Source organism: Micropterus salmoides, unplaced genomic scaffold, assembly GCF_014851395.1.
Source record: "Micropterus salmoides isolate LMB-PRFRI ecotype aquatic unplaced genomic scaffold, ASM1485139v1 Ms_hic_scaffold_13, whole genome shotgun sequence".
Taxonomy (NCBI): domain Eukaryota; kingdom Metazoa; phylum Chordata; class Actinopteri; order Centrarchiformes; family Centrarchidae; genus Micropterus; species Micropterus salmoides.
The window spans coordinates 33592295-33618274 of NW_024040374.1; the positions used below are offsets into that span (position 1 = coordinate 33592295).

A 25980-nucleotide genomic window follows, 5' to 3' on the forward strand; every position below is an offset into this window, starting at 1 on the left:
AGACGCTCAGGTCCGAGCCTGGACCGTGTTCAACAGCTTATCAGAATTGTTACTCCAACTGGAGCCCATGTTTTTTTTTTCCTCTCCTCCACAACAGACTACAACTGTTGCAGCCATTAGAACAGTTCAGATTTGTTTCTTAGTAGCAGAGTTGTTATAGCCTATTCTTTGTTAGGCTGGTTAGAAAAATGTCTGGAGCGTTTTTTTTCTTAGTTAATGAATGTTGTTTTTTTATAAAGTGACGACCAAGGCCGTCAATTTACCTCTTAAATCAACACTTGACTTGCCTACAATAAAATCTATAGATATAAAACACTTCACAATGTGAGTTTGAACATGTAGAGTAATATCGCTACCAGAGTAAAAAGGCATTTTTAACAGGCTGAGTGAGAGCTGCTGCTCGCGACAGCGTGCAGAAAAACAGACTATAGACCTACATTCTAAACAAATAGACTAATAATAAAAACATGCAGGTTGTCTTACCTTACACCTGCATAAAAAAATCAAGGCTTCACCACAGTAACTTACATGGTCAATCTAGGGCTGTCCCCGACTAAGGATTTACATAGTCGAATCACAATCGTCAAGTCCTGCCTATAGAATCATGTGTGTTTTTGTGCGCGGCGATTGCGAACCTTCTCTCTCTATCTCTCTCTCTCTCTCTCTCGCCTGCCATTCACCGGTCTTGTGCAGAGTTTTGCCTGCATGCCGTGCTGCCGACAACTGCATGCGTGTCACGGTTCCTCATGGATCTATTTCAAGTAGCCGGCTATTTAAAAATGATAAAATATTCTTTGTGTGGTTCATCAACGGTGATAAATTATCCGAAAGTCCCGCGAGGTGTGATCAACTCGGCACAAAACCAGTAAAGCTGGGGGTCAGTCTCTTCAGCAAGCGTTCCTCTTCCGCCACCATACACACGCTACACCTTCACATGCGCGCTGACGACCCAGGGTTAGGGTTACAATTTTGGATTTATTCACGCACTTCAAAAACATTTATTGAAAGTTTTATTCTTTTTACATGTTTCTTTGCAGCATTAAATGTTGAAATGTATATTGTAATAGGCTGTATATTAACTTATCGGGAGAAACCTGGTAGTTCTATGTAAAATCAGACGTTGAGCACCCCCATATCGCCAAAATGGCATGATCCTTGTTTCGCTGGGAAGCTTCCACTGTGAGATTGACAGTTGGATCAGAATATTCGACTATTTGGGGTCAGCCCTTGGCCAATCCCAAACAAAAAACGAGACTCCTAATGTTATAGCCGGAAGCACAAACGCTTTCATACAGAGATCCCGCAATAATCATGTAGAGAATATCCAACAACATTCCGCATTCAGTCATTTATAGCCTACTGAATAAAGTTTTGCGACATAGTCCTCAACCAGCAGCGTAGAAAAGGACTGTTACATATAACAGAACGCCGGCATGCTGCTGTTCACGCACACACCCCACACACTGGGAGCAGACTGTGTCATTGTGTGCCAGTGTGATCAGTTGAAAATCGTCTTTTTTTCTTTGTTTTACCTTTATCTCCAGCTACTCATGGTGTCTTTAAATTAATGGCGGTCTAAAAGAGAAAAAGGAGAAGCCTTATACAGGCCTGATGCCTGGCCTGCTTGCGAGCTATGACATGAAAATTGGCCCAAATGGGGCTCGGGCTGAAATGCAGGGCTAATCTGTATCGTATTAATCGGCAGATTAATACGATACTTGAGTAATCAGTATTGATGAGGCTCATATATATATATATATATATATATATATTTTTTTTTTACTTTTTTACAATAAGACACTGACAACTGTAGTTTATAGTAGCCCTCTGCTAGTCTCTCCTAAAGAGTGGGGGCTCTGCGGACTTTCAGTAAGGTTTATTACTCTGGGTGTGATCCTTATCTGTCATAATATCCTGGAAAATGATTTGTGCACACCAAGTCCGTATTTTTTGTCACACATTTTGTCGCAGGTTTAAAAAAAATACGACCTCTAGTTTTGTCATCAGGTTTACACACCAATTCTGAAACATTCAACCATAGTATTGTAACACTAACACATTTTGCACACAGCTCATGATGACATTTTTAAGTGGCCTTTTATTGTGGCCAGCCTAAGGCACACCTGTGCAATCCCCATGCTGTCTGATGAGCATCAACATATGTATCTGTTTCTGTCTCAGCATACAGTGAACTGGGTGGTCCCAGTCTCAGACCGTGGTCGCTATGACGACATCTTCCTGAAGACTGATGCTGATCTGGACGGTTTTGTCAGCGGCCATGAAGTGAAGGAGATCTTCATGCAGTCTGGACTTTCTCAGAATGTCCTTGCCCACATATGGTAGGGACTCAGCTGGGTCCTACTCTCTTTCATGGCTAGACTTATGATTAGCTTGGTACCACTTTCTAACAAGTCAGCCTTTATAAAGGGTTTTACTGTAAATTGGAACTAACGGCTTTATTAACAAAGGTAGTGTTTGTTTTAAATTCGATCATCTGTGCAATTTAACACCCTGTCATATTTTATGTCACTCATCCTAAACACAACTATCAGCTTATCAAGTGCTAATGGAAATGTGATAGTAAACCAGTGGCAGTTCTTAAAATGACAGAAGCCAGAATATATGTTTTGTATCAAACATCTCTGTTCTTAGGCACAGCTTGTCAAGATTGTTAGTTGTTGGCTTTTGGACATTCGAGAACCCACGTTGTTCTGGTCTATCACTCAGGAAATACAATATGAACTCAGACCAAAACATTTGTCAAAGGTGGCTTTGAACAAACAAGTTAGGATAAACTGGTCCCCATTCCTTTGATTGCTTTTATGCTGGATACTCAATAAAAGTAAGCATCAGTTGATACTTTGTCTTTAGGTATGTAACATGTTTTAAGACTGGAAATCCTGTCTGACAAGCTACCTGCCTGATTCAGCTGTTTATGCTTTTTTTCTTTAGATTTGTGTTTGTCATGGTCTGCTCAACAGTGTGGCCAGTCTGCTCAGAATAACTGAGTTAACCTAATGTGTCTGTAATGTTGACTGACTGGTTTTCCCTGCAGGGCTCTGGCAGACACAAGGCAGATAGGCAAGCTGACCAGGGAGCAGTTTGCCCTCGCCATGCATCTCATCCAGCAGAAAGTCAGCAAGGGCATCGACCCTCCACAGGCCCTGACTGCTGACATGATCCCCCCGTCTGAGAGAGGCACTCCTGTACCAGTAGGTCCAACACACTCTGAAATGTGATCCACCTTTGTGATAAATGGAATCAAATGACAATTAGGGTTCAAATCCTGCATTTGTGTATTTTCTGTAAAGTTTGATGTGTAAAAAAGCTGCAATGAGACACCAAGATGGATGAAAAGAACAAGGAACTTGCTTAGCACTCATGACTTTTTTCAAAATGTTTTAAAAGCAAAAGTGTCTCTTTTGACGTGGGGTGGAGTTATAACTGTTGCTATTTCATTGTCAGTAACTAAGTCATTTCTCTCTGGCCACAGAGTATGTCAGGATATATGACCCCAGTGGGATCAGAGATGGCTGCTCTGTCTGAGATGAGACGGGTGAGTCAATACTTCTTTTCTTCCCTCCTCCACTCTTCTTTCTCCTGCTCTTTGCATATTTGGGCATAAAGGTATACAGATATGTCTGCTATACATCCTGTTTTTTGAGCTGTACTTCCCAATTTGCCAAATCTGCTTATTTGGTGGAAGAGAACTTGAAAACAAACATTAAAATGGAAAATTTGGGAAGAGGTAAATCAAAGATCTACTGCCCACTGTTTTTCTCTCTCATCCTAACTCTTTTACTGCTGCTGTTTCCACCTTTCCCCTCTTCCTACTCTCTCAGGCTATAATGTTCAAGTTGTGGGTAGGTAACATGGACCTACAGTGTATTAACATATGAATGCTTTCAGTGGCTAGGTGTTCAGGCTGATTACTTGAAAGCATTTGCAAGACTTTTCTCTATATTCCAGTACAGTGCCGTGACATTGTCTCAACCGGTCAACTGTCTGATGATCAAGGGGGAAGATTCAAGATCATTTTCATTTGGCAATCAGGTTTCTTTTAAAGCGTAAAGTGTTTTTGATAAAGTGGCTGCACTCACAGAAAGAATTTGCCCTGGTATAAAATGTTAAATCAATCAAAGCAAAAGCAAAATGTGTGCTTCTGATAAGTCAGTACTCATGTTTAATAAAGAAACAAACTTGTTTAGTTTATTATTTTCAAAAAGTGTCTCACCAACAAATGCTTGTGAACCCAGTACTGGACATCTGTTGTAGTGCTGAAACGATTAAACGATTAAATCGATTACTAAAATGCATCAACGAAAATTGTTTGCATCTTCATTTAATCCATACAACTATACAGCGCACTGTTTTACACAGACATTTATTACACCTCAAGTCCAAGGAACGGACCACAGACAAGGTAACAGTAAGAGCAACTTTAGCATTTAACTAAAATCATTATTGACTGTTGACCTGAGAGTGCAGAAGCAGTAGAGTAGCAGATCAAGACAGTGAAGTTAGCAGCTCTTTTTTATTTCACACAGAGCTCAGGAAACATGTACTTTAAGTATTTGCACAGTAGGTCACTCAGGATGTTCAGCATGTGAAGGAAAATGTGAAGTTTATGTTAATGATTATATTTTCGCGATCGCGATGGTAATATCCGTTAGCACTTCAATGGAGATTCCCATTATTTGTTAGCATTGAGCTAACTGCAGAAGCGCTGTTTTTCATTAATATTATGTATGATATAACGCTATATTGCTGTATCGATTTATTGTCACACCCCTATTCTTAAACGATGCATCGATTAAATAATCTGTAGAAGCTTCGAGTACTAAAATCCTGCCCTAATTTGTTGTAAACCACTTTCTTGAAAACGTTTTGAATGTTGTCACTTAAGATGGTTATGACTGACTGAATACAGTGTTTCCCATAGAATAACAAGGTATCTGTGGCGTGGGTGGGGAAGCAGTATATTGCACTAGCAGTCAATATTGATTACCAGCTGTGTGCAGCGTGCTGACCTCGACGACCCAGCTGTATTCTAACGTAAGCATATCTATCCTTCTTAGCTAGGCTCCTTACATGCTTGCTTATAACTTATTTGAAAGTGGGTGTCCAAGACTGACAGCGTTGTGTTAAGAACAGATAGACTAACTTATCAGAGTTAACTTGAATGCATTAGTTGTGCAGCAGTGTTCATGACACTAACCAGTCAACTCCGGATTGATTCAGGAACTTCTCTTTGTGGAAAAACCGGCAACAATCCTTATTCCACCGCATGATCGTGTTATGATTCAGATTGTGCACGAAGAGGAGGAGCTGTTCACAGACCGCTCCGTTGTCAATGTGAGAGGGAGCAAGCGAGCGATAGGGGGGCTGAGATCTATGTGCTGCTAGCAGCTCTATCATTTTACCCATTTTAAATAGAAAAAAAAATCGAAAATCAATATGTAACTGTCAGCATTGATATCATGGCGAGCTGCCACAAATAAATCTATGAATGGGAAACACTGGAATATTCATCATAAAATTGCTAAATCCTGAATCTTTCCTCTCCTTGGCAGTTGGCCAGTGGTGGTAACATCCCCCACATGTTGGTGACTGACCCAGCCCCCACCTACTGATTCCTCCTCTGTGCTGCTCCTTATATTGAGCGCGTTTTTTCTCCTATCCTCTCTTTTCCTCTGCCTCTTCCTTTAGCCTGGTCTGCCAAGGCTCAGTTGGTACCATTTCATCATCCCACTTTCGCCAACAAATATGTTTTATTTTGCCAACCTGTTTGTTTTTTCTTCCTTCCTCCCCTCTCTGTCTGTCTGTCTCCCTCTCTACAGGACAGCTCTAGTTCAGTGGGTTCAGGGGAGTTCACTGGCATCAAAGAATTGGATGACATCAGCCAGGAGATAGCCCAGCTGCAGAGGTAACAAACCATATCACTTGTTGCACAAAAGTAACATGACAGCACTGAGTTTAAACCGCTTTTACTTTAACATTATTTAAAGCTGTATAATATAAATAAAGATTAAGATGCATCAAAACTGTTTACCAGCATAAGTAGTAACAGCAATATCAACCATGTAGCCATTTGAAATGTTTTACATAAGTAGTAATTGGCTCAACATTAACAAGATACAGCTTTGAGTTTGAATTTAGCTCTGCTGTTAGTTATCAGATCATCAGATCTGTGGCTATATGAAGATAGATGCAGAGCTGTCAGATGGTAGGAGAGACTGTCGGACAGACCTTTAACTCCCACCTCCAGTAATATTTGGCATGCATCCTTGGTGAGGTTGGGATCATGGAATCCGAGTGGGCCCCAGTTCAAAGCCTGCTCAAAGGCTGCTAAGAGTTGTGGTCAGAAGTTCGTTGTTGCCTGTCGTGGCGACAGTCTAAGAACAGTCTGGTTTCCGCTGGCTTGGTTGGCCCAGGGGTCTGCTGAAGGAGGAGTCACAGGGAGGCCAGAAGGGCTGCACCTTCGGTGCAAAAACCTGGTTGCGGGAGGCTTTTGAAAAGGACTTTCAGTTGGCCTCAAGGAAGTTCTGGCAAACCGTGAAAACAGGGCCTAGCTCAGACTGTGTTCAGCAGTCTGCAGAGGCAGACACCTGGTGGAAAGAGTACTTTGAGGAACTCCTGAACCCAACACATTATCTGTGGAGGCCTCCTTAGCGGCAAAGTAGCAGGTGTGGGTAAGATTTGCAGAAATACTGAAGGCTCTGGACATAGGGTGGCTGGACTCAGCCTTAGGGCCCATTCAGAATCAAATCCGGGGCTGCTGTGAAAAAGAAACTCCTCCCATTCATTTGACTTTATTTGGTTTAGGCTGCAGCGGTATGGGGCTGCAGGGGAAAAGTTGAAACAGAATAAACTTTTGGAGAAATGTGCCCCACAGAGGCCAATCTGCCGATCAGAACAGTGAAGCTGCCCCACAGTCAGCCTGAAATATCACTGAAACCAGGCCCTATCCAGACGTTCATGGACCAAACTATGATACTCTCCCAGTTGTGTCCTTGCTCTGTTTACTTCGTGTACCTAGCTTTAGGTAGAAGCTTCCTTTGGTTTACAAAGAAAGCACTTACCTTTATGAACACATACATACAAGTCTTCACAAGATAAAAACCTTCAGACAGGGTGTTTTATTGGTGGAAACAGTTGCTTTTTAAATTTACATCATTGTCATGACATTTATAAAAGGAAGGCTTCCCTTGTATGTATAAAACTTTTAAAGCCCAAAAGGTTGACACAGCTCCTTTTGCCTTTTCTTCAGCCCCCAAATGTCATTTGATTTTATTGTAATGCTGTATTTTCATCCTTTTTAGTTTTTCATGTAGAAATCAAATCAGCCAAGCATCTGAGCTCAGTTCAGCCGTGTACTAACATCATTTACCAGGCATTCAGACATGTGGACACTAGACTACCACGAGTGTGGGGATTGACACAGGCCCTCAGTTTCTGTTTCACTTTAGGCTCATGTATTTAAGTGTCCCTTACAAAAGGATGTTGATATGCAAAGATTGAAGACACAGCTGTTTTGAACAGCAGCAGGGTTTACCTGCAACCCAAGCTAACCCTGTAATAGTCTGAGCTATATACTGCCCAACTGCTTTTGTGTTAAAATGCACCCACATGCATCAGATGTGGATGAGCTTTATTGTTCATCTTAGCTTTGTCTCATCCTGCTGCTTTCTTCCTTCTTCCATCCATCTGTCAAGCCACCCAGCCAACCGTCCACTTTTCCTTTTGATGTGTGTATTTTATAAAATTTTTGTTTGTTCACTACTTATTCTCCATGCTGCGTCAGCACTCTTGCCTTTACCCAGTGGAGTACTCTCAGGTAAACACACCAGCTACTGAATATATATGAACTGGCATTATGTCAAATCGACTGTGACACTCAGAGATGAGCAGCGACTCCACCTACTACTTTTTTTTACATAGAAGTTATCAGAAGGCTTCTCATACATTCAGATTAGTTCATTTTTATCATCTTGATGCCTGTCAAGATGCAGAGATAGTTAAAGGATAGCTTCACAATTTTTCAAGTCCCGTCTTAAAGTAATAGTCAGACAGCTACCCATATGAACATTGGAACAGATTTTGCTTACTGTAATCATTCCTCCTTTTCATACTAGCCAGATACTATATACTAACAGATACAGAAGACTCCGCTGACCTAATGCAAGGATTGGTGTGATGTGGGATCTACAGTTTGTTGTGGTTAACAGCCTGGCTGCAGGAGAAACAAGAGAAAAAAAACTTTAGTCTAGGCATGAAAAAATTAGGGTAGGGTTCTTTTGGGTTTCAAAGTTGGAGAAGCAGATCCCATCAAAGACAAACTTATTAGGACCAATAAGAAATTAAGTGACATTTAGGGCTGGAGCGATTCAGTAATCGTATTATTATTATCGATTATGGAAATATGTCGATTTGCATAACATGCGTTGGTGCGTCACTGCACCTGGTCTTAGCAGGGATTCCCCCCAGAGAACAAGCTGCAGCTGAAAAACTCCCCTATGACCATCTAGAGTTTGGGAGTATTTTACGCAGAGACCCAACAAAGTGGTGCTGTGAGAGCTCTGTGAATTGGAAATGGCTTATCACAGCAGCAAATCTGCTGTGCACAACATTTGAAGCAGCACGAAATATATTTGCCAGTGATTATCTTACTGCATATTACTCCAGTGATGAAATAAATCATTTTAAGTGTTAAGTCAACTTCTTTTCCAGTTCAGGAAAGGACTGACACACAGTGTTTATATTAATCTGTGTCTGTCTGTGAATTTAAGGTCCAGGATTTTTCTTATCGGGGAGCTGACGAATAGGGTCTGTAACTCATTTAAATATATTCCACTATTATCATTATTCTGTGCTTCTTCAGGTGTCACTTTTTCAGGACGATTGAATAAAATAATGTTTTTGATATTACTTTTGCATTGTTATAATAACAGATGTAATAAAAATGATCTTCAGAATAATCAGTACATTTGTTTTTAGATTAATCGATTTGAGAAATAATCATTAGGTGCAGTCATCGTGACATTCATTCCTTAATAGTAGCCAGGCATTTGTGGAGGGTACAAGTACTTCCCATGTTTTTTGGCTTAACTGAAAATATAATAATGTTGCTGATCCGGTCCGCCGTACAAGCTTAAACTGGTTTGATTTTATGAAAACAGACTGAACTAGCATTTGTCATAATGAGAAGCCTCGTTCTGATCTGCTACCGTTTGCCCTGTTTAAGAGTCATAGTATCAAATGCAGCAGTTAAATCAAGCAGGACCAGGACAGAATGTTGAGCAGTAGTAGTAGTGCTATATCTGTGCTCTATTGGTGACGAAGGCCAGATTGGAATTTATTGAGGTCCTTCACTGACCTCAAAGAGCTGCTGTGTTCTAAAATAATTTGGATGGAGGACAAAATCCACAGTCCTTATTCTGTGAAAAAATATCTGTTGTATTTATCTAAAGCTAATATGCCACTTCAGCAGTGTCTGTTAGACAAAGCAAGTAAATGTCTTTTTCAGTGAGTTAAATTTTTTTTAGTACACAATTCTCTCTTTGTGTTACTATCACTCCTCTTTTGCTCATATCAAGTTCAGATGAAGTTTAGAACAGTGGAATGTAGTTTTCTGCAGGAGAACTTTGTCCTGCATCACTTAAGTAGAAATCTTTTAATGGCCTGGAAGAGCAGGAGGAATGATTACAGCAAGCATATGGGCGCCTAGCTGTTGCTTTAAGACAGACTTGCAGACAGACTGACAACCAGTGGTCAAAAACTGCTGTTGGAATCAAATGCTTTTTATTTCAAAGGGCACAGATTCAGCCCACAGAGTAAATATGTGGAATTAGATGCAGTGCCAGTTATAAAAATATGTTTTATGCTTTTGTCATGATTTTGAATGAACAATTAAGTTGTTTTTCTACAAATCAAAATGTGGACAGTGTTTGAAATACCCATTGTATGTATTCTAGCCATTTGCAGTTACACTTGGAATTAATTAATAAGATCAATAAGTATTTGATTGTTCATTTGAATAATTTTAAATAATTTAGAAAGTCATTCATTTCTTTATGGGATCTTACCCTGAGTCAGTTAGCAGTTTTACTTGGAGGGTGTAGTGATTTTTTATTTATTTATCTGTGACATTGTGGATTTGATGGAATCCCAGTCCTGTGTCATGTTACTCTGACGTGTCAATGTGTGTACACAGAAGGGGTAGTTATTCTTTTTTTCTAGATATAATTATGCTTCTGTGTGTGTGTGTGTGTGTCAGGGAGAAGTACACTCTTGAACAGGACATCAGGGAGACAGAGGAGGCCATCAGACATAAGAGTGCAGAGGTGCAGGTGAGGGCAGCTTGTTCACTGGTTATTCAGCTGCAGTACAAACACTTATTTTATTATGTGGTGGACACGTAACGTGATACTTGATTGGCACTCATAGGTTCCTTAAATATACTGTATTTGCATAAGGAGATGCAGAATGACCTGGACAGAGAGACTGCCAGCCTGCAGGAACTGGAGGCCCAGAAACAAGATGCCCAGGACCGCCTAGAGGAGATGGACCAGCAGAAACATAAATTAGAGGACATGCTGAATGAAGTCCGGATGAAGTGCCAGGAAGAGTCTCAGATGGTGAGGAAGAGACGAAGGACTGGGGCATGTGGGGGTTACTGAAAACAAGACACATTCGATATCCACAGCTTCCGCAGAACCATAAATAATAACATGTCATCTATAATGTGTTTTAATTAAAGTTGGTGACTTTGGAATTGGGGCTTATTTTAATGTTCAGCTAAATGGCAGAATCACTTAGGGACAACTGAGATTGTGTCAAAGGGAAGAAGTGAAGAAAGAAAAATATCAACTGTCATACCATCAATCCTATGGTTCAGTAAATTACCAGCTTGTGCAGAATGGATTTCAAGGGCCAGTATAACTTGGCAGGTGTTTTATTTTAGACCCCATCCTCATTCCTTAATTTTCCTCTGCCTCCAGATCTCGACCCTCCAGAGTCAGATACACTCCCAGGAGTCAGATTTGCAGAGCCAGGAGGAAGAGCTGAGCCGGGCAAAGGCCGACCTGGGCCGGCTGCAGCAGGAGGAGAACCAGCTGGAGCAGAGCCTAGCTGCTGGCAAGATCCAACTGGAGACCATCATCAAGTCACTGAAGGCCACGCAGGATGAGATCAACCAGGTAGGAAAAACGGCCTGTGTGTTTGTGTGTCTGAAAAGTGTCAACAGGGGGCAGCATTGCACTGTAGAATCTACTTCTTTATGACCACTGTAGTCAGTAATTGGTCCCCCTGTTCCACTAGAGGAACTGGAACACTATATATTTAGCTGTGTGTGTGGGTTTCATTTAGCCTCAGCTGCTGTGGTGCCACTTACTTACACACACCACTTAACCACCTGCAACTTGCATACACAGTTTGACTTTGGACACACGAAGTGTGATTTGTGCATTATTTAGTCGCCATTCATGATGTTATGCAATATAGCCTGAAAGGATTCTATTCTTCTAAATGTAACAACCACACGACTGAAGTGTATGCTCTGCCCCTGCTCCCTCCTCCAGTCAGAAGGTCACGTGGAGAGATGAGGAGCCGGCAGTTGATCATTTCCTAATGCTCCCCTGTGATAATTTCCGGTCTTTCTGCTTCCAGGAATGTTGGTTTTCATGACATAGTCCATTTAGAACTTTTTTCAAAATGATTCATAAAACCCCATTGCTGAACACTTTGTATGTGTGTATCCTGCAGGCTCGTAGTAAGTTGTCTCAGATTCAGGACAGCCAACAGGAAGTATCTAAAAACATTGAGCAGTACAACAGCACCTTGAATGGAACCCATGGAGGCAGTATGACCAACCTGGCTGACATGAGTGAGGGCTTCAGCGACAGAGAGAATGGAGGATTCCCAGCCATGGTGAGAGCAGCACAGGTCAGGATCTCTACTGGAACGTATGTGGCTTATAACATATTTGAATTCTGGACATGAGGGCCTCTTACTGACACGTTTTCAACAGGCTAGAATGCATTTACGTAAATTAACAGTTGAGCTAGCAGAAAGGAAACTGATGTCATCGCACTTTCTGGCAGCAGCAACTTCTTTAGTTTTTTCCCCTTTCAGCTCTTCGCATAAGCATGTGATCCAAACAGTAGGAATCATTATGGGTGTGCCAAAAATTGAACAATTTATTACAAACTAAAAATAATGTTGGCCTCCCTGGAGCCAGGGAAAGCAGTTATATTGAAATCTAAACCTTTATTAATCAAAAAAGAGGCATTAAAACAAGGTGAAGCACAAAGAGACAGTTTGGCTGAGAAATCAATGAGCCCATAAAACACACACTAGCTGACAAGCAGTAAATATAATGACCAGGCAACATGTTAACCCAGCACACCGAGAGCTCGCAGTCAGTGTACTAGGGACAAGTTCTTCCCACATGCAGGATGAGCTCTAAGCCAGACCACCGGAATAGAAAACCCACCAAGACAGTGACTCACTACCTGCAGGCCAAACAAAACATAGACATTAACATTAACAGTTAACTCTTTACAGTTGTAAACACATGTACATGTATAGTATTTTGTACAGTTGTATTAGAAAACATGTTCAAACCCCACCAGCTATGCAGCCGACCCCTACTTGGGTCTTCCCGACTAAGTTACCCCTAATGTTACATGAGAATACTTAAAAAACAGCAGTCCACCACCTGCTACTCTGTGGCCAGAGGCCGCTCTGACCCCGGCTCTCCTGGTGACAGCGGTACACCACTTGGAACGCAAGAACACCAATTCGAATTAAAATGTGACCTTCACATTGTGGCAAGACAGCCACTCAGCAGGCAGCGTGCCAGCTTTTCATGCGGAGGACTAAAGCATAATACACCCGCGGCTCTCTAACAAGACCAAGACCAACTGCCCTGCAATGTCAGTTCCACCCGGCTTCATATTCACCCAAAATATAGGCTTATGTAGGCTTTGGCCTTATGAAATAAATTGACAAAGATGAAAACTAAGGATATTTACTAATTTTAGTTAGTTTTGCAAACCCACAATACAGTTTGTTATCGTTTTTGGAAAGCCTCGTTTTTTATTTTTATTTCGTTTAACAGCAGTGTTTTTCACACCTAGTTTTTGTTATTTCGTTTGTTTTTGTTAACGCTAATAACATTGGTCCAGAGATAGTCTGCTTCTTCAGAAGGCTTTGACTCTTTGAGTACAGAGAAGGGCAAACTGCGAAAAAAGAAAATTCCTTCAGTGTTTTAAATTGAAATTCAGTCTTGGGGGAAGGGGTTAGGTGTGTGTATGTGCACCGTCATGTGGTGTAATAAGGCCAGGTTTTGCTCTCCCTAGCCACTTACAAAAGTAGCTCTTGAGGTTGATTCCTGCACTTCTAGCTGAGTGGGAGATTATTAAAGCATAGTTGTGGTTTATTAAAATTTGGATGTCATATTTATAGTAGTTTCTATTGGTTATGATAACATTGTATTTGCCAAGTTGACTGCTCAGATCTGGGAACGCAGGGACATTACTGCAATAAATGCAGGTGGGGCAAGAGATGAGAGCAGTCTTAGAATAGGTTATATAGACAGATTGTCACAGGGGTGGCTGAGTGCAGACTGGGGTGAGGACCCAAACGCAGACAATGGCAAGGCGAGAGGAGGATGCAGTTCAAAAAAGAGGCCTTTATTAACTCAAACTCAACTGAAACAGGCTTACTTGGAGCTCAGGGCAAAAGTCCAAACAAAGGTAATCCAGGAAACACAAGGCGATCCAAAAAACACAGGGAAATCCAGAACAGGGAAAACAGAACACAAGGCGGAACACTCAATAAGACGCACACACAAGGACGTGACAAAGACTGGAGACACAAGTAGGCATACATATACACAGGGTGTAACGAGCGGGGCGGGAGCAACACAGGTGAGATACATCAGGTAGTCAAACAAAGCTAGACAAGGACACCAGGTACAGAGGGTTACCAAAATAAAACAGGAAGGAAGTAAGGTTCACAGGAACACACAAGGCTAAACAGAACACAAGACCAGGAGTAAACACTAAAGACCTGAACTAATGTACAGGACTAAGAACTAAGACACGAGACAAGACAGATACTAAGTAACTTAAGGATGCAGATGAATAATAATGAACAAGGCTACACAAAATACACAGAACCAAAAACAGATTTAAACAGGAAACATGAACACAAAACCACATTCCTAACACAGATGACCTAAACCACTTTATTTGGAGGTCTGACTGAAAGTGAGAGCACTTAAAATGTCGCCAATAATCCCTCATTGTACAAGAGTTAAATGATATAGGACATATAGTGTGTCATATACAGCTCCACATATTCAAGCATAGCTGAAGAAAAAATAAATATGTAAATAAATAAAATGAAAAAGAGATGGAATAAGATGCACAAAAATCACAAAATATACATAAGCGATTAGAGAAAAAGGGTTGGAGCTGCCAGTCCAGCAGGCGGATGTGGAGATGGTCTTGGTATAGCTGAGGTCTCACTAGAATACTGAGCTAAATGCAGCCAACATTCACTGTTAATATATTGTCAAAAGAAAGAAGAATGCAGTTGCTCACAGTTCAAATTCATTTTTGAAGAACACAAACCGCAACACCCATATTGTTTATTTGATATTGTGTTATGGATATCATGGTAATTGATGCCTTTTAAGAGTGTATTTACTTAAAGGCCTACACAGTTGACAGTTTATTAGGTTTATACACCTATTCGGCAAAATATGTAATGAAACCCTGTATGTATAAAACTACCAAAATAAGACCCAAGCTGTAATACACCTACAGCTGATGTAGTTAGGTGTACAGGAAAGGAAGGGTTTTGTGCGTGTGTGTATATGCATGTGTATGCTAAGGCTGTGTGACCGCCACTTGGAACACCTAAATACATTAAATTAAAAGCTTCCTCTGTCACTTTCTCCTTACTATAGGAGGATCCATTCAAAGTGAAACCGTCTGTGTTCAACAGCCAGCCTCAGGATGTTCACGCTGACCCCTTCAACTCTGAAGATCCCTTCAAAACAGACCCATTCAGAGGTTACCAGCCCCTTTACCTTCACTCTTTCCTCTGCCTCTTTTCCTCAGGATATATATTCTTCTTTTCTTCAACTGTCCTCTGTGATCCACTTATTCTCCTCTCCTTCTTCCTCATCCACTCATTTTTCACACATGATGCATCTCCTCTCTGCTCTTAGTTGCCTGTGTTTACTGCTCTGTTGATCTTTGGATTTCTTGTTTAGCTTTAGTTGATCTCTGACTGTCTTCTCTGTCTTCCACTCCTCTTTGTTTTCCTCCTACTCTTCCCTCTCTGCTGGATTCCTCACCTGTAGGTGACCCTTTCCAAAACGATCCTTTTGCAAAGCAGCCATCAGCATCCACAGGTATTTATTTGGGGAAAGGAGCTCAGTTACATTGCCTTAATCTGGTCACCGCAGGAAGTCTAGTAAAATTCACAACAAAAATCGGTTAAGTTGAATTGGATCAGCCTGGTCACTTGGTGGGACAAAGTAAAGCTGGGGAGTGGACCTTGGGTTGAGATTATATGTTCACATATAAACAAAACAGTTACAGTGTCGACTGCTGTATTCCTGCTACAGCTATTTTGAATGGGGTTTAGTGCACATATACAATATAGGAATTTCAGAAAACAGGATTTGGTGTGAAATTATAATGTGTATATATTGTTCATTATACAAATATTGTGAATCTGCTCTATCAGTTTGTCCTCCACCTCTTTAACCATATTGTGCTTTAACATAAAACAAAGCATGTATCTTTACAAATCTCCTTAAATGAATGAAAGAATGAATCTGTTTGGTTTTTTATGGTGTGTAGCATGAAGGGACAACAGCTTGTATTTGGTTGTACAACCCTGTGTTGTATTATTATAAAGGAATTAACCTTGAACCTTTTATATTTAACCCTCAAATAATGGCCCTACACACGTGCAAGAATGGCCTGTGCTGGTAGTGGCAGCATTGTCTTTTGTTGATGTCCCTTTACATGTGTGAAACGGCAGTGTGTGCAACTGTGACTTCTGTCACACTTCCCCCTTCAGTGATATTGTGGAGTTTCACTTCTCTACTTAGTAGATGGAGATCGGTGATAGAAATCAGCCTTTTCAAACAGCAGCAGTCCTGCTCTACTCCACAGTATGCAGCCCAGTAATGCTTGTTTTGGCCATGCCGTTGCTTGGGTTTTCTGTGTGAAACCATCCATTTCTTTGTTCATGCATCTGATTTGTCTGGTAATCCAAAGTGAATACCCATTTTAACTGCATCCATTTCATCCAGCAGAACATTTATGTCAGACCTCAGTGGAATCTGATGCTGGGTGTGAAGGAGAAAGCACTGACTGATATTTGTAATTCTTGCCCGGTTCATGACCTGCAGGGTGCCTCTTATCATAATCGTTCTTTTGATTCTGTAGAAGAGCACTGACTGAATACCTTGTGTTGTTATGATTGCAATACTCCTGCGTAATAATAATAATAATAATAATTTTTATTTGTAGAGAGTGCTTTAACAAGTGTAAAGACAATAATACCCAAGAGACAATAATACAAAAACAATACAGATAAAAGCATGAAAACATTGAAAAGACTAAAATACACATTTAACATAAATAATAATAATATTAGTAAAATACAATAAAATAAAAGGGATAAAATAAAGTCAAATAAGATCGGGAAAAGCTCTCCTATAAAAGTATGTTTTAAGAAGGGACTTAAAAGAGTTCACTGACTCAGCCGACCTGATTTCCTCGGGCAGGCTGTTCCAGAGCCTCGGGGCCCTGACAGCAAACGCTCTGTCCCCTTTAGTTTTCAGTCGAGACTCTGGAACAGACAACAGACCTCTGCCCGAGGATCTCAAGGTACGTGCTGGTGCGTATGGGACTAAAAGGTCAGAAATATAACAAGGCGAGAGGCCATGAAGAGCTTTAAAAGTGATCAATAGAATTTTAAAGTCAATTCTAAAACATACTGGGAGCCAGTGTAATGAAGCTAAAATAGGAGTAATGTGGTCATATTTCTTTGTTCTGGTTAAAAGCCTGGCAGCTGAGTTCTGGACAGTCTGGAGTCATCAATAGATTTTTGGGTTAAACAGGTGAAAAGGCTGTTGCAATAATCCAGGCGTGATGAGATGAAGGCGTGTAAAATGGTCTCGGTGTCCTTAAAAGTTAACATAGATCGAATTTTTGCTATATTTCTAAGTTGATAAAAACATGATTGAACAAGCTTTGTGGTGTGCTGCTCGAAATTTAAATTACTATCAAACCAAACACCAAGGTTCTTTGCCACAGGCTTAATGTGATTTACTAGGGAACCAGCAGATGGCAGTATTTGATTTGCCATCTGCTGAGACCCGATGACCAGGATTTCTGTTTTGTCTGAGTTCAGATGGAGGAAATTATTTGACATCCATTTTTTAACTTCACAAAGGCAGTTGTTAAGTGAACTCAGCATTCCAGGGTCTGTAGATCTGACGGGCAAGTATATTTGTGTGTCATCAGCATAAATATGAAAAGAAATGCCATGTTTATGGATAATATGTCCAAGGGGAAGCAGATACAAGGAAAATAAAATGGGTCCTGAGACTTTAACTGGACAGAATGAGGAGACATAGTTGTTTACAGACACGCAAAACTTCCTATTTGACAGGTAGGATGAAAACCATCTAGGGCAGTACCAGAGATCCCACCCAGTGCCTCAGTCTGTCTAACATGATGTTGTGATCAATGGTGTCAAAAGCAGCGTAAGGTCCAGGAGTACCAGGACTGAGCACATGCCTTCATCAGCAGACATTAAAAGGTCATTGGTGACTTTAAGCAGGGCAGTCTCAGTGCTGTGGTACTTCCTAAAACCAGACTGAAACTTTTCAAATATTTTGTTATTTTCCAGTACAGTGAGCAGCTGTTTGGACACAATTCTTTCTAGAATCTTTGCAATAAAAGGCAGTTTTGAAATTGGTCTAAAATTATGTGGGAGGGAGGGATCTAAACCAGGTTTCTTTAAAAGTGGGTTCACGCAAGCCGTTTTAAAATAATCAGGGACACAACCAGTAGATAGGGAGCTGTTAAAAACAGATCAAATGGGGCCCAACAGAATCACTTTTTTAAAGAATTACTTTCAATAAAAACTTTGTAGGTATTACATCAAGTGGGCTGGAGGACACTCTCATTTGTGATACTGTTTTTAAAAGCTCAGACAAGTCGATGGGATAAAACTGGTTAAAACTCTCTTGTTGCTGGTGAGGAACCTCTGAGTAAGAGGCCGCGGGGGTAATAGAGGCTCTGATTGACACCACCTTATTGGTAAAATAAGATAAAAACAATTCACAGTCATCATTACTTCCAGCTGAGGCACAAGGAGGGGTTGGGTTTACCAGCTGATCCACAGTCTTAAACAGAAACCTGGGATTGTGTTTATGTGTAGTAATGAGTTCAGAAAAATAGTGTGTTCTCACATCCTTAACCATGTTATTGTAGTTAATTAATAAATCCTTCAGACTGAGGTAATGGACTTGGAGACTGGATTTTTTCCATCTGCGCTCTGCTTTCCTGCATTCCCTTTTGAGGCTGCGAATGCTGTCATTTATCCAGGGTTGCTTACTAGCTTTAGACGTAGGCCTAACCTTTAGAGCAGTAATATTTAGTGACGACAGGCAGATATGATTGAAGTGATCAACCAGATTGTTGGTGTTGGAATCAGACAGGTGTTGGCTTTGGCTCTGAAAGAATGCGCAAAACTTTGAAACACTTTGTTCATTAAAGATGCGAGAACACATGGAGCTTGGTGAGGCGGCATGAGTAACAGGCGAATCGCAGCTAAAAACAATACATCTGTGGTCAGATATGGTCATGTCCACTAATTCCACAGAGGAAATGCTGACACCCAGGGTAAAAACCAAGTCCAGTGTATGACCACGGTTATGTGTTTGACATGTTGTTTGAAGTTAAAAGAAGTGGCCATATTTAAAAAGTCAGTTGCATTAACATTGGTGGGGTCATCAACATGAATATTAAAATCGCCACAAAGAACAATTCTGTCATAATTTAAAACCAGAGTAGATAAAAATTCAGGAAGTTCTGATAAAAATCCTCCAGGCGGTTTTGGGGGGCGATAAATTATAACAAATATGATAGGTTGCAGCCCTCCAACTTTAAGAGTGAGAACTTCAAAGGAGTTAAATTCATCACAGCGTACTTGATGACATTAAAAATTTGTCCTATACACGCTCACTAGCCCACCACCACGACCACTGACCCTCGGTTGACTAAAACAATCATATTGAGGCGGACACAGTTCAGCTAGCTGGCTATAGTCATTCATTTGCAACCAGGATTCAGTTAAAAACATAAAATCTAGATTTGCAGACAAGATAAAATCATTTAAGATAAAAGTCTTACTTGACTGTCTCTCACATTGAAGAGAGCCATTTTAAATGAGTTTGTTCTGGGTGCTGGAGTTGGTGCAGTTGTTCTAATCCTTATAAGATTACTGTGATTGCTGTGTGGGATGTGATTTCAGTTTACTGGTCTATGCGTGATGATGACAGGAATAGAAGTCTTTGGAACAGCGCTGGGAGCAGACAGCTTTACATGCCAGCAGGTGGAGACAGTTGTTTGTGGCAGTGAGGCAGAGATCTGTTCAGGTGGTGTGTCCAGGTGTGCTGCATGAATGATTAGTCATTCACGTAAGTCATGTTTGGACCGCACCACATGCTGTATGTGCGCAGCTAACATTTCTGAGCCCCGTTTGTTTGGGTGAAGTCCATCTGTCTTAAAAAGAGACATTTGCCTGAAAATATTAAAATTATCCACATAACACACACGATGAGCCCTGCAGGCGGACTGGAGCCAGTCGTGGAGGACAAGGAGTCTACTGAAGCGGCCAGCACTGCGACCAACTGTGGGAATGGGACCAGAGATAAAAACACACTGCTTTAAAAAGACGGTTAAAATCTGATTTTGTCAGCTCAGACTGCTGAAGAGCTGTGTCATTTGTTCCCACATGGACTATCACTCTTGTGATGGAGGACGGGAGCGATGGCATTAGTTCCTGGAGTTTTTTTAAAATGTTAGCCGTGGTGGCACCGGGGAAGCAGTGAGTGGTAGCGTTAAAGAAACGGATGTTTCTGGTTATGGAGTCACCAGTTATTAGTGTGGCTGGTAGTGTGGTTACCCCCGTAACATAGGGTGCCAAATATTGTAAGTATTAGACTATGTATTACAGAGAAGTGTGCAGACAGCTGATAAAGTGAAACACTTAGGCTATTATTAGTTTATCAAACATGCCATCTAAGCTATACAAAACCAAATTACCCTGAAACAATCTGTAACTTTAGCGTTATGTCCTCCCTGAGGCAGACGTCACCAAGAGAATTCCATAAAATTAGCCCCTGTTCATTAACTGTACTGAAAATTCTGTAACATGCGGCTGTTTTACACAAAGTAGTATATGGGCAGCATAGGTCAACGTGCTGATATTCTCTGGAAGTCTTGTTTTTTTTTACTTGTTTCAGTGTAAACATTTTATCTTAAATGTTTGACTCTGCCCACTAAAGAATAAAAGATTTTTTAGCAATTTTACTGTCAAAACCAGTGCATTCCAGCAGTTTTAAAACTACAAATGTTACATGTCTCATACCGTCACAAAAGCGACACTGCTGCTGAGTGTGTGTACAAGCTTTTGGAACTCACATTTTGAGAACTGGCATCTGTTATTTGAAATTGCTGAGCTATCTCTGTTTAAGAAACACTACAGTGAGAAAAATTATCTAAGTTGTTTATCATTTCTGCTGCAGATCCTTTTGGTGGAGACCCATTCAAAGAGACTGATCCGTTTAAGGCTTCATCAGAAGATTTCTTCAAGAAGACCACAAAGATGGATCCCTTCTCCACACCAGACCCCTTCAGTAAAAGTGCCACATTACCTTCCAAGGTATTTGTTGAAGGCCAGAAGATGGAATTTTAATGTAAATAATTATATAAAATCCCAAGAGTGTAGATTTTTAAATGACGGCTTATTGTTGGGGTACCACTGTACTGCATACTATATATTATGTGGATAAGTGGGCCTTGTGTTTTGCCAAGGTCCGACATATATTGTCTTAACTTTCAGCTCCCTCTGTTGGTACTCAGACTTTACTGTGGAGAATATCATACCCTCCTGAAAACTTTTATCTGGCTTATTGTAACCACTAATACAATTGTTGAGTTTGGATTTTCCTTCGGATGGTTGCTGTAAGAATCTCTTAAGATTTCTGGATGCTGCTCATTCAAATAGTATAAACAAGGGAAAAATCAAAATGTGGGTAAAATCAGATTTTATGTAGATGGTAAAAAAACAACTCAATACTGTGTCCTGAGTAATTTTACTATTAACAGGGTACTACTTCTTATGTTTCCTGCAGCAAACCAGTCACTTCACAAGCAATGACCCATTCTCTTCAAGCAACCCAAAACCCAAAGGTCCAGGTATGATTTACCTCATGTGATTTCTTTAATTCAACAACGAAAGGAATATGTCAGTCTTTGTTCTCTGCAATATCCAGTAATGCCATTGATGTACAACAACCTACAATGACTTAATACAACCACAGATATGAAAAAGGTTGTAACCTTGGTATACCTTGGTGCAACCTGACAAATGTGATGTTAAATGGGAGTCAGTCTTGATGTCCTTCAATCTGTCTCTGGCACTGATAGTTAAAGTGTTTTTGTGGTGGCATAACTCTTAAATGAATAGATCTGTCTGCTGTCAGTGAGTGCACTAGACCCCTTTCAAGCAGCTGTTTGTTCTCTGCTGCACAAGAGAAGCTCACATTTTCTCCAGGATATTAAAGTAGTCCATACAAACACACAGAGGGTTAACTTGAATGCCTCAGTGATTGGAGTAACTCTAGCCTGTCACCTCACTTGGGCTAATGTTTGCACAGACTAAGGTTACCATGTTGGTTTGTTTTTTAAAACCATGGCTGTAAAGGAAAGGTGTCACATTTGCGTACTCACTGCTACACATTCACTTCCCAACTCAGATTTTGTGTCGATAATACTTCCAGTGCAGCTTCATAACATTCACACTGGCTGTGGTGAATCCAAGCATGTGACTGTATAGAATACAAATGTTTTATACTTAAGTAAAGTCTTTTATTTTAAATCTTAGTTTTTACAATCTTCATCCTGTTCCAATGGGAACTGCCAAAATTAAAATAATAAATAAATGAATTACCTTTACTAACAGTAATTCAGAGCCCCCTATTTTTCAAGCTACTGCAGCTGTCATATTTGATGGGACCCAAGTGAGCACAGAGTAGGTTGGAAAAAACGATTACAAATTTCAGGTCTGTCACGTGACGCACACTGGCCCAAAAATACTTTTCCCCATAGACTTAAATGAAAATGATGGAGACAACCACTGCAAATTTGATCCATTTGGTTTGATAACATTAGGGTTGCAACTAACAACTATTTTCATAGTCGATTTATTGTATTCATACGAAACGGACGACTATTCAGATTACAAATTGCAAAATTACACAATGCCTCTTATTTAGCTCTCAGCTTTAACTTAAAACAACCTCAAGTTTAAAGTTTAAAGAATGTGCTAATTAATAGTTAAGACAATAAAATTAATACTGCTTTCAAAAATACATCTTTTAGAGGTTCAGTGTGTAAGTTTTAGTGACATCTAGTGGTGAGTTGCGAATTGCACCCCCCCTCCCCTATCCAAGCGAGCAGTATTGCTACTGTGCCTGAGACAGGACAAAGATGTCATCTATTAGATAGCAGAGAGTTGCCAGTCAAGAAATCAGGTTTCTTTAGATAGATATATTAAGAAATTATATTTAATACTTAATTATTCAGTAAAACCATGTTTTAAAAAATATTATTCTTACTTGTTCGTTAATAAACAACAGCCACATGAAGAAATGAAGTGCTACATGATGTGTCATACTCCTGTAATCCATTATTTTACATCTTGGGAGGGTTGGCTCATCTGGACTAACACACCAAAGTAAATGAAGAACATCTCAAAAAATATCACATCTAGTTCATCAAGTATGACCACTGACAGATACCAGGACAATGTGAGCCTCACTGTTTCTGCACCATCTGCAGTCCATTATAAACCACATAATACATGAAGTTTACAAAGGCATTGGCTGGTGAGGATCAAGGCTCCTCTCACTTTGCTTAATTAATTAGATAAGCAATCTGCAAATCTTACCAAAATGTCTTTTTAAGTTTTTAAAATACAACAGAAACACAAAGTAGTACTGACAGCCATAATTTCAGCTTGTGGTAAAACGGTGCAACATTTTAATGGGCATCTAGCATGTAAAAGTACAAATTAGACATTTGTGTGCACAGTGGGAAGCAATATCCAAAATCTATGTTTTTAATGCAAATTCTGAAAGTATTTGTTATTGGTCACTTGATAGGCGCACGGTCTTGTTATATATGTCACCATTAGCAGTAAAAAGAAATACATGTTTTCCACCAGGGCAGTAAAATGTGAAGTTTAGCTGCTGATCTGATCTGTTTCATTACTAATAATATTCATCAGCTGTTTGTCTCAGGAAGGTAAGGACGCATTTCTGTCCACCTAACAAAGCCATAACATAAGTGCTGGAGAAGAACTACATGAAATTACAATCCACTACACATTTTTTAAAAGTTTAGCTGGCTGATCTGAGCTTCGATGCTGGAAGCTGCCGTTTTATTGCCAATTAGCGATCAGCTGATTCTCACAAACAACATACAAAGCCAAAAACAGAGCACTGGAGAGAGAGTGACTCCATGAAATTAATCCAACTACATATTTTACACCACAAGCCAACGCCAGCGCTGGAGAATAAACCAATCCAACTACCCTTACATGATTTTTCTACCAGCCAGTAAAAGTTTAGCTGGCTGGTGCTTCCATGCTCTAAGCTAACGTTACAGTTTTATTGCCAATTTAAGTTACTGATCAGCTGATTGTCTCGCTAACGTAACCGGCAAAGCCAAACCACAGGCTGGAGAATAATGACACTACATATTTCACACCACTGACCTCTGTGATTATGGCCAGCTTCAAGCTAAAGCTATCAAACAACTTTAGCATCGCTAAAGTCTGACAAACAAAGTTACTTACCTGTCCAGCACAAAACAGGCAACTTCAGCACCGCTTTGAAAACGTCTATCCCACTTTATAGCTTTCCATCTGGGAAAATCCACATCCGTGATTTCTGCCGTCAGCTGTTTGTAGCTGTCCTGTCCTGACTCCTCTGGCTTCATGGTATAAAGATCTACAGGCTGTCGGCTCTCGTGCTAAATGACACACGTGTGCTCATTCATTTGTCCAAATGTCACTTCTCTTCTTATTTCTAATAAACCAGAGGACTACTCAGGGACTGTATATTACTATTATTATTATTATTATTATTCCCTCTTCTTCTATGTATGTATTCAGAGTAGTGATGTGTCTACACTGCCGGAATTACACAAGCAGAAGAAGAACGCCGTGATGACGAAACGCGCTCTCTAGCGCTGTTTGTCCGTTGTCAGCTATGGTAGGAACATGACGACAAAATACAGCGACCTCCACAGCAGGGGGTGCCCGCGGTTATGTAGATATAAATGTCTCATTCTAAGGTAATAAAAACATAATGGTTCATTATGTAAGGTCTTTACACACCACTGAAAACATAGTTATGGATCTTATATTGCATTTCTGTCAACACAGCCTCAGAAATATTACATGCTGAACCTTTAATGAACGTTTCTGTGGCAGAAGCCTTTCATGGACCGAATAGGTATATACCATAAGAAATAACTAATCGGTCGATAATGGCTTTAACTAGTTTGATTGGTGGTCGCTAAAAAGGCCGATCAGAAAAGCCGATCAGATGATGCAATACTCGCCAGACACATTTTCAACGGCAGCTAAAATGGTTTAAAAATTTACAATGAGAGTTGAGCAGCAGTCAGACCAAGGGGGTAAGCCAGAGATCAGACAGTGAAGCCGACCAAAGCCTGCATGGAGGGATCCATGTAGGCCCAAAAATGACCCTGTGACACCCGGTCACACATGAGAGATGTAACCTTATTGCTTAGATTATAAGCTCTCAGCAATCTAAAAAAACTATTCGGCCATCAGTGACGCTGCGTTGGTGTTTCACAGTTGAGCCTCGTAGGTGGGCTGATTAATCAGTGACGATCCGAGTCAGACAAACACACTGAGCCATGAAACTTTTTTCGGTGCAGCTACCAGAATTACGGTGTTTCTGCCGTTGTTCTACGTCATTAAACCGCGGTTATGCTGCGCGATCATGCGCAGTAGACGCTGGTTCCAACAGGAAGTAGCCAAGAGTCAGACAAGCGGAGCAACAAGCAGGACCGATCATGTGAAATCATCAGGCAGAGAGAGAGACTGATCCTTCAGTGAGTTTCTGATGCAAAGAGAGGCGCCATGTACTCAATCAGCTGACTGCCTCTCTCTCTCTCCCGTATTCCTTTTATAAGGGAGACCTTTTGCTACGTTTCCAGGAGACGTTTGTTTGAAAACGCCGCCGACCGCGTGGGCAAAACAGAGGACTTTTCCGTCGACTGATTCCGTCTTATCAGTCATGCAAAACAAAACACGATGCTTCTGACGGAGTTTTAGTTTCAGTGTTTTTATTAAAATATACGTACTGTGTAAATAACACTTAACAGTTAGCCTAACTTACTGTGCATGTTGCCGTACTTAATTTGCAACGACTCCCGGTCTGTTTCCCACCGCCACAGTGTCTTTGTACTCGGGTGTCGCTTTCAGTAACAGTTCCACTTTGTTGTCGGTCAATGCAAAAAAAGTCCTGGTGTGGTTCTTGGTCTGCATTCCTTTCTTATTTTGCCAGATCTTCGGAGTAGACCATCAGCTTCATGCTTACACCGGCACGCGCATGCC

At 40.6% G+C, this 25980-nt stretch overlaps 1 protein-coding gene across 1 annotated transcript in view; it reads left to right on the plus strand.

Moving 5' to 3' along the window:
* The window catches only part of eps15l1a (epidermal growth factor receptor pathway substrate 15-like 1a), a gene marked incomplete at its 3' end in the record, with an annotated part of 50826 nt that overhangs the window by 19742 nt on the left and 5104 nt on the right, over window positions 1-25980 (plus strand). Inside the window, 12 exon segments of the mRNA XM_038716892.1 lie at window positions 2182-2339; window positions 3056-3212; window positions 3494-3556; window positions 5841-5926; window positions 10277-10349; window positions 10476-10637; window positions 11001-11198; window positions 11764-11943; window positions 14978-15083; window positions 15377-15427; window positions 20852-20988; window positions 21461-21524. Of these exon segments, the coding sequence (XP_038572820.1) occupies window positions 2182-2339; window positions 3056-3212; window positions 3494-3556; window positions 5841-5926; window positions 10277-10349; window positions 10476-10637; window positions 11001-11198; window positions 11764-11943; window positions 14978-15083; window positions 15377-15427; window positions 20852-20988; window positions 21461-21524 (1435 nt within the window).